The sequence below is a fragment of the Tigriopus californicus genome, chromosome 3 (genome assembly GCF_007210705.1).
Source record: "Tigriopus californicus strain San Diego chromosome 3, Tcal_SD_v2.1, whole genome shotgun sequence".
Lineage (NCBI taxonomy): Eukaryota > Metazoa > Arthropoda > Copepoda > Harpacticoida > Harpacticidae > Tigriopus > Tigriopus californicus.
This window is the reverse complement of record NC_081442.1, coordinates 1,697,536-1,711,267: the sequence shown is the minus strand read 5'-3', so window position 1 is coordinate 1,711,267 and position 13,732 is coordinate 1,697,536. Positions and strand designations below refer to the sequence as shown.

The 13,732-nt window shown below is 39.5% G+C and overlaps 1 protein-coding gene and 1 long non-coding RNA gene across 3 annotated transcripts in view; both read right to left on the bottom strand.

The window, feature by feature from the left end:
* Positions 1-2,558, bottom strand: part of LOC131878628 (uncharacterized) — a 5,816-nt gene extending 3,258 nt beyond the window's left edge. Inside the window, exons 1-2 of the long non-coding RNA XR_009373049.1 lie at positions 2,171-2,558; positions 1,964-2,105 (exon numbers count right to left, since the gene is read on the bottom strand). This is a non-coding gene — a long non-coding RNA (uncharacterized LOC131878628). The remainder of the gene's footprint in view (positions 1-1,963; positions 2,106-2,170) is intronic.
* A 3,950-nt stretch (positions 2,559-6,508) lies between these two features.
* LOC131878603 (arrestin domain-containing protein 3-like) lies at positions 6,509-9,710 on the bottom strand. 2 transcript variants are annotated; one of them, XM_059224650.1, is made up of 6 exons: positions 9,592-9,710; positions 9,115-9,360; positions 8,638-9,056; positions 7,327-7,692; positions 7,008-7,260; positions 6,509-6,938 (listed from the first exon to the last, which is right to left on the bottom strand). In XM_059224650.1, the coding sequence occupies exons 2-6, from the start codon at positions 9,239-9,241 to the stop codon at positions 6,802-6,804; spliced, it is 1,302 nt and encodes a 433-aa protein (XP_059080633.1). In that variant the 5' UTR covers positions 9,242-9,360; positions 9,592-9,710; the 3' UTR covers positions 6,509-6,801. The 2 variants fall into 2 exon arrangements, with proteins under 2 accessions (XP_059080633.1, XP_059080632.1); XM_059224649.1 differs by lacking the exon at positions 9,592-9,710 and having other exon boundaries at positions 9,115-9,463.
* Between the last annotated feature and the right edge of the window lie 4,022 nt (positions 9,711-13,732).

The window sequence follows — 13,732 nt, the reverse complement described above, 5'->3', positions numbered from 1 at the left end:
CCCTCAAATATTCGTAAAGAATACGTTGATCCGGCAACATCTTTCAAGTCAGACTTGGACAAATTTTTAAATAGCAATCCAGATCAACCCTACAGTCCTCGGTGCTCGTTGGTAGACCAAATATTATACAAAGATTAAAAGATACGACATAAATTAGTCAGCCACATCAATCGGGCGTCTCTCCACAGAGTTTTCCGCAACCATTCCGGGCTCTAATCGTGCTTCACTTCGCCGGTTTCGAGGACAGATCGTACGCAAAATCTCGCTCACTATCTTTCTTGAACCGGTAAATGGATTCTTGAATGACACCTCTCAGTTGGAGGTAAGGTAAAATCCTCTTTAGAACCCTTTACCCTTCAAAGACAGCTCCAATCAGGCTTTATTGATCACATTAATGATTAGGTAGGAGGTGTTCTCCGCGTCTCAAGGACACAAGACGAGGTGCCCCAAAAACGGGATTAGATGTCTCCCTCCACCTGAGACCTCAATTGTTGAGGACAGCACTTGAGAAAAACTGGTCGTGGTCAAGACAAATCGGCTACCATTCAACCAGAAACCAGGAAATTGACGGAGGGGAAAGATCGCCAATTGGGATTCCTAGACTTCTTAGTCAAATCCAAAATATTTTTGTTTGAATAGTTATTAATATTATGTATCAGGTTATGAAAAATGAAATATTCGAGTGAGGAGTGTGAAGGGGAATGTGGGTTTTGGCGGATCTTTCATTTGGTAATGGATGGATAGATATCCGAGCAAATTTGGGATATCGGTGAAATCTCATGATACGATCTTGTTTCTAGATTCTTGCTTTTATGATGGCTATCGTATAACTGACAAGAAAAGGATACAAAAGAATTGATGAGTAACGGTCCTTTTTCCAACCACGTTTAAAGGAAACCATTCCACGATCCCTGAACCATTCAAACACTGGTATTTAATTCGAGAATGCAATTATCATTTCTTTGATTGCTTTCGAACTTCCTTGGATACCTTAAAAACTATTGCAATGACGTCAATGATTTTTTTTGTCTTTCAATCTAATCAAAACTTTAAGTGGAACAAATTGTTGCGTTATATCGTACATGATCAAACTTCTAAACCTGGAAAATACACCACGTGTTTTTCCCCCGTTTAAGAAAGACTTGATTCACTTTTCATGACAAGAGGTTCTAAAGGCTCACTTGGGGACTCAGACTATTTACTTTTTTTTTTTATGGCAATTAGTTATCATCGCTATAATCCTGACCCTTATCAAAACAAAGGAAACTAAGTGTTACTGGTAGAAACTAAATTTCATGACTGTCTGTTCGTGAGTGGCTGAAAAGTAAGTCACAAATCAGAGGCAAAAAGTGAGTAGATTTTTCGAGTTTGTGAATCAAAAGTTTAGCTTGAAAACCAACCATCGCAAAAGAAAACTTTGCATTCAATTGCAGAAATTGTTTTGCCCTAGTTTATTCAAGTTTACGTTTCAAAAAATCGCCATTGTAAAAAAAAAACTGATTTTTGTTTGAATTGCAATCCCTTATCGTTTGACGAGAACCTCAGAAAACAATTGCTATTAAATAGATAGCAACTCCCATGGAAACACTCCTACATGAAATGTTTATAGATTAAAGCCAAATGAACAAGATTGACAATGAAATTTCATCCGTACGTCTTACACTTGATGCATATCGTCATTAAAAAAAAATATTTCTTTATCTGCAAGACACAATAATTCAACTTGATTGGCATTGGGGCTAGAAAATGATGTTCTTGTGAAAACTGGTCCATGCTCGCTTTGGTAAATGGGGTCTGCTTCAAAATATAGTTATACATGAAATCATATTGGATCTATGCCTTCTTATCGTTAGGGATACCGTGGTCCCCCTAAACCTTGCATGAACAAAAAAAAGAAGAAAACATAAGGTTGCGATAGAATCTTGAACTAGGCTAGAAGTTATAGAGCCAATGATCGTGTCACCTTACAAATTTTGATCGAGATCAAACCGAGAATGAGAAAGGGCATTCCATTTCAATGGGTCACATTTGCCGTCCAACAACTTCAGCTTATCATCATCATTCCAGCAAGCAATGAGAGCAATGGTGGTTATACCGCAGATGCTCTGAAGTTAAAAATAAATTTGTTTTGGTCCCATTTCTCGTTCACCCTGGTCTGCACTACTCTTACTTTCAATTTTCTCTCCATTTCCTTCTCCAACCATTTTCCAAATGCCACCAAACCAGACCAAATCAGCCGAGAGCAATGCCAATTGCCAATCCTCGACGAGTTAGCTCTGGGTTGCTAAGTGAGATCCTGGATTGTCCGAGAAAACGCCGACAACAACCCTCTCAACATCGACATCGACATCGGCGACGACGGTGGTGGTTGTGGGTTCGCTCGTCATAATGGTAATAATAACGATCATCTGGTCACAAAAGGGTTGAGGAATTTCCCAACAGCCAGAGAGGAGTTCTCCTCAACGTCCAACGTTCAACTGAAAATGGTTAGAATGAGTGGGTGAGTAGTGGATGGATGGGGTTCGGCATTCCAACTTTCTCCCTCCATATGAAAGCCACTCACTCTCACTATTCAGATGGATGAATACACAGAAACCCCGGATCATTGAAAAGAAACCGAAAACTCTGTTTATTCTAATGGAACCACTCAGCCTAGTGGGATAAAAAGATGCATTTGGGCATTTGGCCAACAACAGATGAATGTTGGAACCACCAACGAAAATATTGCTCTTTTGTTATTAGAGACTTGCCACTCGATCCAGTGGGTACTTTAAAGGTAGATGATTTTGAAAGCTAGTACAAGCTGTTACATATTATATTAATTTAGGGGAGAGGGGGGTTTGGTTTTACCAAAAAAAATGTGCGAACAAATGAGGAAACCCTTCCAAGATATTTTAGGTGATTGAAGTTGATGTCAGGTTAGCTAATGGTGAACAGACGTTGATTGAATACATTGGCAAACTTGACCCTTGATGGGCACAAAGCTAGAAATCTGAAATGAGAATTAGTGACCATAGGCGATTTCAAATGTAATGATAACTTTCAACCGGACAACCAACCTCATGAAATCACCCAAAAATATCGTGCTACAGTACATAGGTCAAAGTTCTCTTAACCGCAATCAGAATTTGGCGGGTATTTTTTTACAGAAAAATCTATCTGTGTCATAAATCTGAGGAACATGAAATTTTATAATACCATTTTCGCCTCGATGTTGCTCTTTTCTTTGGCCACTTTTCGTATCGGGATGTTATCGATGCTAACGAGGGTGAATTCAACTACGTCGGAAACCCGAGATTGATCAAAGGACGGTGACCATGATCATCGTTATAAGCAAACGAAGCAGATAGAAGTGTGAAATATCCGGCGGAGGAGACCAGAGGAAAGCGATAATTACAAGCGAAAGGTCAATTTGACAACAATAAACACTTTACCCATTTCCGTTTGGCGTGATCTCGTCAAGGATCGCCGACCCCCGTCCCCAACCATCTTGCCCCTTCTAATGGCTCGCCATGAATTCATTCATTCATTCTCACTCGATTCGACACATGCCGATTTAAACCCCGACATCTTGAGGTCCTTTTCACTGGACAAGATCGGATGCTTCTTGAGCTCAGCTCCTCATCTCCCAAACGAGTTGATTGACCTCTGAACAGATCCTGCTCACCTTTGTCCTTCCACCATTGTTCTCTTCTCCACCAGCAACTCTAAGATGCTCGGGAGAATAAAATGGCGAGAAATCTCGTTCCGATCCTATTTTTAGCTTTAAATCCTGACTATCTACCCCCTCTTAGACATGTCAGCTAAAGGATGGATCTGATGGTGTGGAAGTGATGGTGATGCGTAAATGATTACTTTTCAAGAGCAAAGAGGGGTGATATCAATATTTAAACGTCCATTGTCCGTGTGGGGAAACCAATCTCTGCGGTTTAAAACCCGTGGATTTGAACCAGATCAATCGTCCGATTTTGAGATGCTGAACAAAGAGAGCGAACAGCCTTGCCTTTCTCTGCGAGGAGTTGGGACAATAAGGGGTCGTGAGAAATAATTGGGCTTCAGAGAATTGTTATTATTATTTTCGTGCTTGGGTGCACGTTTGAAATGGGCTAATCCGGAGGAAGAGTGAGCATCCCTTCAGTCACACAATCCTTGACGAGATTTCCCACACTTGCCACTCGTTCGTTGCTTTCGACCATGGGCTGGCTAAAGGGTTGAAGTGTTGGTGTATTGATATTTGTCGTGAATAAAAACGGAAAATTGAGACATGTTTTTTGATTGGGTGAGAACTTGATCTCATTGATAGTGAATAGCGATCAGTTAAACAAACCTTATTTGTTATTTAAAGTGGATGGGAAATATGAAAAGGAGCGGCGAAAGAATATCACACGTGGAGAAGAGCACTGTTGTATGTTAGTAGTGATGTAGTGTTGTAATTGAAATTTGCATTAGAAACTAAAGATTTGGGATTGTAATCATTTGCATCTGCACACAATAACATTTATCTCAATATTTCATGTAGTAATTTCTTATCTTTAAAATATCTTCGTAACAATCATCTGAATCAGCATTTGACTTGACATTTTCTTCTCATCTCTACCATCGTTCAATGGTAACTGAATCATAATGCAAAACTCTAAAATAAAGCCTGATGAAGCCCTTAAAACTAAATTAAATATGCGCAGGACTTTTATGAAGCGCTTTTTTGATAGATTGGACAAGTTTCGGACTTAAATTCCTGATCAATAGGCTCCAACAAAATATATTGGATTTTTGGCCCAAATATTTCATTTTTATGTCGCTTAACACAACCCAAATATGTTGATTTTATGTTAACCAAAAACGTTTCGGTTTGTTGTTTCTGTCCCGTTTATTTTCTCCTGGCATAAAAACTAGGGCTGGCCAACACTAGCAGATCAATATGGTCCTTCTTGACAACACATTTGCAAAACGTCTAACGAATTAGCACCAAAAAGTTTGACAATACACTTTCCAAAAAATTGTCAACAACACACTCAAGGGGGGCTATTCTTGCCTTCCATATCAAGAAACACTTCGATGAAAAGGAATATTACATTATAATATTTCAAGCACCAGTAATTGAACCTTCTATCCCTAACAAGCAGATTCTTGCCATGTCCATGCTGGCTCCTGATTAGCAGACCTTGAAAACAAAACAAGTTGCCATATTGGCCGAACTTTTTGTTATTTGGGAAAAAATGAGAAAAAACTGGAAAATATGCGAAAAAGTTGAAAAAATACAGAAAAATAACAAGTGCAAAAACGTCGAGAAAAGATGAAGAAAAAATGTTGGGAATGAACGAACAAAGGCAATGAATTGCAAAAAACGTTGCTGCCATGGCTAAAAGGTCATTGTTGGCCTGATTATTGCCTTTTTCTGTTGCCAAATTCTAGTAAAACACTTGCATTTACTGGATGATCTATGGGCTTCTTGATTTTATTGGGAAGAAATCAAATCTTCTTTATTGCAATGCTTGACATTAGAACACTTTTTAAGTGATTCCGATGTTATGGTACAGTATACATTTGATTCTAGTGCTATTGCTTAGGTCACTTTTGCTCACTTAATGATTCATTTTGTGTCCTATTTGATCCACAACTGAATAAAGTCCTTGTTCCCACAAGTCATGTTTCTCTTTGTTACGTATCATCACAGGAGGAAAAAGAAAAAAAAAGGTCGACAAAATGAAAATGGACAAGAATATTTTTTAGGCCCCGAAATACCAAAATATTTAAAAAAGATTTCTTATGGAAAAACATTTTTGGTCTGACTCTACTGATCAACTTTATTGACTTGACGAACTCCGGCTTGCTCTAAAATTTCGTAATGCCTTGACTATGTCTCACGGAACCTTCTTCCGACATTTTTTTTTCTTTTACTTGTTCATCCGCCCATTCACTTTCACAAATTTTGTAGATCAAGTTAAGGGGGCCTTTTTTTGGCAATCTTCCTTGAAGTATTGCAATGAAACGTCAAATGTACGACCGGGGAAAAAGACGAGAAAATAGAGGTTTCGTGAAGCGTTAGTTAACATGCTGCGAAAATTTTGAGCGATCCAAAGTTTGACGAGTTAGCTCGTTCTTGTCAGCTCTCAAATTCACAGGAAATGAGTTGGAATATTCAAAAGCTAGCTCTGCCAACCCTAATTCGTTGGTCGATCAAATACTGTACAAAATAAAGTTATGTAAAATGAATCAGTTTTTCGTCTTTGAATTGCTAGGAATTCCAATCCCAGTAGCGTTAAGGAAGTCCGCAAAAAATGCAATGCCGAGCAATATTTTCGTATTTACATCGCACTGTGACACCTCCGATAGTTCGAAAAAATATTCTTAATCCAGGGCTAAGCCTTCAAAATGTGTGCCAATTTTACAATAATACTTTTTGATACCGTTTCTTGGGAAGTTGAAAGCAGAATTGATGAAGATAAAGATGAAGAAGCTGTGATTGATACACCCAGTCCTACAATCCTTCTTACATTTGCAAGTGCTATTATATGTACAATAAATTTTTATTTCCTTTTCAAGATCATACAATCGATCAATAATTAGTACATTTGACTTTCAAACTGTGCCATAAAAATGTGTCGGTCATCAAGACTTGTTTCTTTGATTTAGATTGCCAGATATGTCAGCCATTAATTAAAAGACCTCCTAAACCTACCGCATGTTACGAGGTAAAATGCTGAATACAAGAGGTTAAATAGGTGTTTTTTCAAACCAAATCAAAACAGAGGAAATGCTAGTCTTCCATCCCACACACACTTTTGTTAAGAGGATGGTGGATCATGCCGATTTAGGCTGGTAAACTGCGTATTGAGGCACGAATTCCCAATTGGCAGTGGTATCTTCATGATCGTCGTCCATTCTGGCAATCCGAGGAGGTCTGGACTCATTGACAGCCTGAATGTAACTGGGTGGGGCTGAAGAAACAAGAGCAGAAATGGATTATTTAAACGATCTTGAAGGCTCAGTTACGGATATGAACTCACGCAGATCGGGATATTGCTCCATCATGAGTAAGGACGGGGCTGAGGGTTGAACATTAACCTTGGGTGGATTATATACTTGATCGGAATAAGGTGGAGGCATTTCGTTGATCGGAAACACAAATGGAGAAGGAGAAGGATATCCCTGACTGTTGCCTTGAAATTGGTTGAAGCTATTCTGAGTCGGGATGGATCCAATGGTAATGGGTGTACTCAAGATCAAGCTCATACCAACCGACGACGGTTCCACATGGAACTGAAAGCCAGTAATGCCAAATGAATTTGGATTCCAAAGCCAGTGTCGGTTCGCAACCGTACTGACCTCGAGTTTGTAGCTTATGTGGATGATGGAACATCCTCTAGGACCCGATGGAGGGAGGGCTGGAATGCGTAAGGGATGATCGTTCCACGTTTGGGATTCTCCAGGGGGGATCTGTCCCTGATCAGCCTTGAGGATGGGATTCTCAACCACCTTTGAGGCATCGGTTGCTTGATAGCGAACCGTCTGAATAAGTCGGGCTTGAGTGCGGTTCATGAGTCGGTTACTCATGTTGTCCACATCCGCTTCGAGTAGGATGGCCTCTCCCGGAACGAAGCCTGATTTCGGTAACATCACCAATGCCGAAATGGGCCCACTTCGACAACACCAGCAACACATCGTTTTGTGGTCCATTACTTGAACGGGGGCCTAAATAAACAATTGAAGTTGGAATCCCAGTGAGAGGCAGTATACAATCACTTGTTTTGAGTTGCATTTTAAATGTACATAAGGGATCAGAGTTATTGACTTCCCGCCGCAAAAAAAACATTCAACCATTCAAGCTGCCCACTACACCTACCAATCCGAAGGCAACCCAAATCTTCTTATTTCGTAAGTTTCGATCACAATCCCATAATTTCCCTAAATTCGATCAGAATAAGGAAAAATGGGTTTCATGGGCAAAACTTCTACTTATCTCTATTTAGTTATCTATCTTTTTAAACATTATTACAAGTAACTATATTTCATTGCCCTCTGTTAACTAGGGACTGGAAAGTTACTTTTCGTCTAATTGTGAGAAGAAGGCAACCTTCCACCAGCAGTATTTGGTTTTAACAAGTATCTAGTAAAACTATTCTTTAAACCCTCTTACCTGAGGATACTCTCAGACGCTGAAAGTCCACAGATGGAGAACCATCCTAATATGCATATGATAATGCCTATCGGTAATGTATTCAGACGATGCATTGGCTAGTTTTGCTAAGAAGACGAGGATCTCCCCTCTTAACCAAGTACCCGAGAAACAAAACAACATCATAAAAAGGGCACTGCAGTATTCAATAAATGTCAGTTTTGACCAAGAACCCTTAAAGCCACTCAGACTGGCCCTTGATGGCCTAAAACGGTAGACCACATTTTTCTAAACTTCCAAACAATAAATTGAATAAACAGCAATTCTTAGCACTGAATAGAAGGCAAATCAAGCGCCCTCATTCAAAAAAATTCTATGCTACCATGATCTGCTCCAGTTTCCACAATCTCATCCTCTACAGGAAATTTTTCATGCAGGAGGGTAGGCTCTAAATTCCATTCCTAGCACACCCCTACAACTTATACACATGCCTCACAAACTAGCTTTGAGGGTGTTCTCACATTGACTCCCGGTTCCAGATTCAGGTCCAAAATGCCGTTGATGGTAAAGAAAGTCTTGGACACCTTATCTAAGGCCCAAGGTCGATCTACCCGGGCCTCCAATTGGTACCGAATATGCCCCAGGGTGCTCTCGAAGGACGAGGGCAGATTGGCCGGTAGGATATAACTGAACGAGAAGACGTGTTCCCCTGGAAAAATTGGCACATTTTGACCATTGCCAAACACGAAGAACTTGGACTTGAAGTACTCTTCGTGATTGGAGTGAACCACGATCTCTTGTCGATTGACTCGCCCACTACTCAGACTCCCATCCGAGACACTGTTGATACCCGTGGAACCGTGATGATGGAAGCTTTCGGACCTTTGAACGGTCTCTGTCCATCGGACTAGAGAACCCCCTTGGAACTTGACGCTCACACCTGCAGATCGCAAAGATGAAGTGGGAGGATGTTGCTTTTGACCACGCCTTGGGATTACCTCTTATATTGACGGCTTGATGACCTTGCACTTCGACCTTCACCCGGCCGTGAATCGTTTGCCCGGGAAAGTAGATGCCCTGAGGAGAGTTGTCGAAGAAAATCTGCACATTTTGCACCCCCATCATTCACGAGATTCAGAGTTGGAGAGAGAGGGAGTTAGCAGCGGTAAGTTGGTCATATGCGTGTTATCACACAATTTGACACTCGCTCATGTGTACCGGTGTATTGCGGTGTATGCAGTGTCCTGTATTCATGAATAAAGCGTACTCTTTTATTCGTTATGAGCCTCATGACTACAGACGGAAAAAATATGCATTTAAAAACTTTAGGCTCAAGTTTGGCCAAGTTTACCCTTTCAACAAGATCTTGTGGTCATATGAAATGATTATTTGACATAAAGCGAATTGTTTAGGCGATAAGAAATTTTTGCTTCTGTTTTCTGGCTACGTCTTTGGAAGTCCGTGCCTCTACCCACCTGTTTCCGAAGTGTCTGTGACTTCACTCTTCACCTTTCCCATGTGCACTGAACTAATTCTAGTCAAATTGGCTGTGATATCACTTTCTAGTGAGCTATTTTGTCCCTTTGCCCATTTTAACCACTCATTCATATACTTACTTGCTTATGATTATGAATTCGCATTGAAACGTTTTGTTCATTGACATGATCAAGAGTCGCAATAGTGATTATTACTAGAGACAGGAAAAGCATTGTGTTTTGGCGTTGAGTGGAAATTCCATGCGTTTGTCAAAACTAGTTTTTTCACAATAGGTACTCTTCTTGTTAGGTGAACTTGGGCTCAGACAACGATTCGCATTCAAACCTGTACAACATTGAGCACCAAAGCTATGAGACCTGAGTTGAAGAGTCGCTACTGCAAGACAACTAAGTTTTGACAAGCGTCTGGAATTTACACTCAACGCCAAAACAAAATGTTTTTCCTGTCTCTAATTATTACACTACATTTAAATTTGCTTACACCAAAAAGCCAAAATATGCATAAGAATATGCATGAAATTACAAAATATGCAGTACATGCGAATAAACCCGTCTTATGACATAAAATGGATAATGCATTTTTGTCCGTCTCTACTCATGATTTACGAGTCATTGGAATCTGGCAAGCCTTTTAGTACATGGAGTCCGTAAGACTGGAGAGAAGAGCTTTTTAAATCTCGTTAGAAGTTGTTTGAGTGCAGCGTTGCCTCATAAAGGGATATTTGATTGGGAAGTAAGAGTTCATTTAGCGCCTGCTGAACGGGCATGCATTTGATTAGGAGGGAACGCAACGCTGACACGTCTTCTAGCGAGATTTTGTAGAGCTTTCCTTCTCAGACTTGACGGCCGTCAGACAAGTGGGGCTTTTCATGGAGAACTCAAATCAACCTCAAAGAGTAAATAAATTAGCTATGATTCGACACTAATTTGAGAAGGAAGTGTTTTTGAATCGGCGATGCATTAAAGGAATAGTTGATTTTGTTTGATGTTTATCCATTACATCTGAAGACAAGGAATGGAAATGTATCTTTACTTGTTGGTTGTTATTGTAACCCTTATACCGTATGTGCCCTTCTTTGCTGTTCGAGACATAAGGAAGACAACTTTTCAATAAGCTTCCTAAATGGGTTTGGCTATTCACTTTTTCACTTCTCACTGCACAGGAGAGCAATGGAGTTCCAGGAGTGTGGAGTGGAATATCTTCGAGAAATCTAATACCTTACGTCAAAGGCTATTCAAAGAATGCAAGTGAAATTGGTGGCAAGAAATGTAGATTGGAATGCATCAAAATGTGCAAAATAGCAAGCAAAAGTGAAGCCGAAAATGCAAAGTCTGCAGATATTTTTTACCGTTTTTACTTCATTTTGCATGATCAGAAACAGAATGTCTAACGGTCCAAACAACAAGTAAAATGTAAAAGAGCAAAAAGAGCGCACATTTATTTCTCCAGAAAGGTCTTTTTTTCTAATAAATGAGTAAAAAAGGATCATTATTACCAAAAATCATTTTGCACCATGATCACATTGTGAATTATTTTGCCGCAAAACAAAGCAAGATATCATTTTATACCAAGGCACTGCAGAAACTACTCAAAGTTAATAATTCTGCTTTCCATAGAGAGCAGCAGGAACTTTTTGTTTCACATAAAAGATTTGTAATGAACTGGGAAACAAAAAGGTAAGTATTTGAAAGGCAACCACTTACTTTGGAATGCTTAAAAGACATAATCTTAACAGGTTGAGCTAAAAACTAGGCAATCAAGATTTTCAGAAGAAAAATAATTTCAATTAATAAGAAGCAAAAGCACTGAAAAAAGAACAAGCGTTGGAAAGATTAAGGTTGAAATCGTATTTTGAATTTGAATCAATGAAAAATCTCACTTTGTTTGGCCAAAACCGCGAGTAGTAGAAAAACTATCAATAAACAAAATAATGCAAATTGATCAGAGGAAAAGACAAAAAGAATTCATTTGCTGGTGCTTGGTTTAGCTCATCAGTAGCATGGTATGCTGAGGCATTTAGAACAAAGTACAAATAATTGTGGTGAGTTTCAATCATAGCCTATTGATATTTTCTTATAATGTTAGGCTGGCAAGGAATGATTGAATATGAAAGAGCATACTCTATCAATCCCCTTCAAGTTTCAGACACTTCATACAGATTATCAAAAATAAATAAAAGATTTAGAAGGTAGAAATTTATCTCAATTTTGGATCCATTTAAATAGGTATATTAAGCTTAAGGTATAATCCTCAGATCCAAAATTCAAGGTCTCCAGGCATAATGAACTTATTTTCGGAGTTGTCGAACTAGCAGACTTCGACGTAGGAAAATAGCTAGGGAGTCCGTCAGGACTGGAGAGCAAAGCTTTTTGAAGCCTCGTTAGAAGACGTTTGAGTGTTGCATCGGCTCCTAATTGAGAATTTGATCGGGAAATAAGAGTTAGTTAAGCACCCTTTATCCATTAGACTTCATCCAATTATCAAGTACAAAACTATTTCAAATCCAATATATGTCCAAGAATTGTTTTGTCCAAGAATCCCTGAAGCTACTCCTCGCCCTTGATGGCCTGAAACGGTAAACCCATCAAATGCATCTTGACTTCGAATATTGCGAAGGTGTTTGAGAAGATCATGAAGTTCAAACTTTTTGAAATTCTTAATGTCAATGAAGTCCTTCCTCCTAGACAGCATGGGTTCCGAGCACATTTTAGCACGGTTACCCAACTAATTGAGAATTTGGAGCAGGTCATTGAGGGACTGGAAAGACACGAGTCAGTTGATGTTGTCTATCTTGATTTTGCCAAGGCCTTTGATAAAGTAGATCATGGCCTTTTGTTGAATAGACTTCATGACATTGGGATCTAAGGCAAGGTTCTCAATTGGATAAGAAGCTTCATTCATGAAAGGAAGCAAATTGTTAAGGTTGAGGCATCCCTTAGTGACATACATGATGTCAAGTCGGGCGTCCCTCAGGGTTCCATCTTAGGGCCCCTCCTTTTTATGATATTCGTTGCCCCGCTTCAAAAGGTTAGTATTACTGCCAGTCTCTCCTCTTATGCTGGCGATACAAAGTTAGTTTCTGGTAGGAATGACCAAGATTCCATTAGCCTTGCAAAGGACTTAAAAATAATCTATTCTTGGGTAGCAAAGAGCAATATGGCCCTGAACGGAATGAAATTCCTCTCAATGACCTTCGGGTCAACTCCTTTGAATACTCCACTCGTAGATAATGGAGGTAAAGATATTGAGCAGGTATCATCTATGAAAGATTTATGTGCAGTCCTCCAAAATAATGGAAAGTTCGATGAGCATATCCAGTTGAGGGTGGGTAGAGCTTTTCAAATGTGGTTGGATATATCGCACATTTAAGTCCAGAGACAGCATCACCATGCTAACTCTGTACAAGTCGATTGTTCAACCACATCTTGAATATGCTTCATCCATTTGGGCTCCAATGTATTCAGCAGGTTTGCAAAAGGTCGAACAAGTCCAAAAATGTTTCACTAGGAACATCACAGGAATGAGAGAGCTCTCGTATTGGGAGAGACTAAAAAAGTTGGAACTGTACAGTGTTTAGAGAAGGTACGAAATGTATCTGATACTGTACGTCTTCAAAAGCATCCATGAGCTTTGTCCCAACCCAGGATTTAGGGTCAATTCTAGTGACCGTAGAGAATTCAAGTCCTCGAGAATCCAGGCTAGTTCGAACAATGAAGTCCACTTCTCTTCTTTCTCGGGCTCCTTCATAGTTTAACTTGCTTGCCTCTAATATTCGTAGGGAATACGTAGGCCTTGTTGACCTGGTTGCATCTTTCAATTCAGACTTGGACCAATTTTTAGATAGCATTCCAGATCAACAACCCTACATTCAAGGACTAGCTCGGTCTGCCAACTCAAATTCGTTGGTGGACCAAATATCATATAAAAAAATTGAAAGGTAATAAATAGAAAAAATTATAACCTCTCATTTTAATAGTACTGGGGATTACATTCCCTGTAGCGGTTAGAAAAGCCTGTGAAAAAACAAACCAAAAAAAAAAAAGAAAAAAAAATCAAGCAAAATAACGTAGGTTCATTTTATCTCACATTTGGGTGACAGATCGTATTATAACCTCTCAT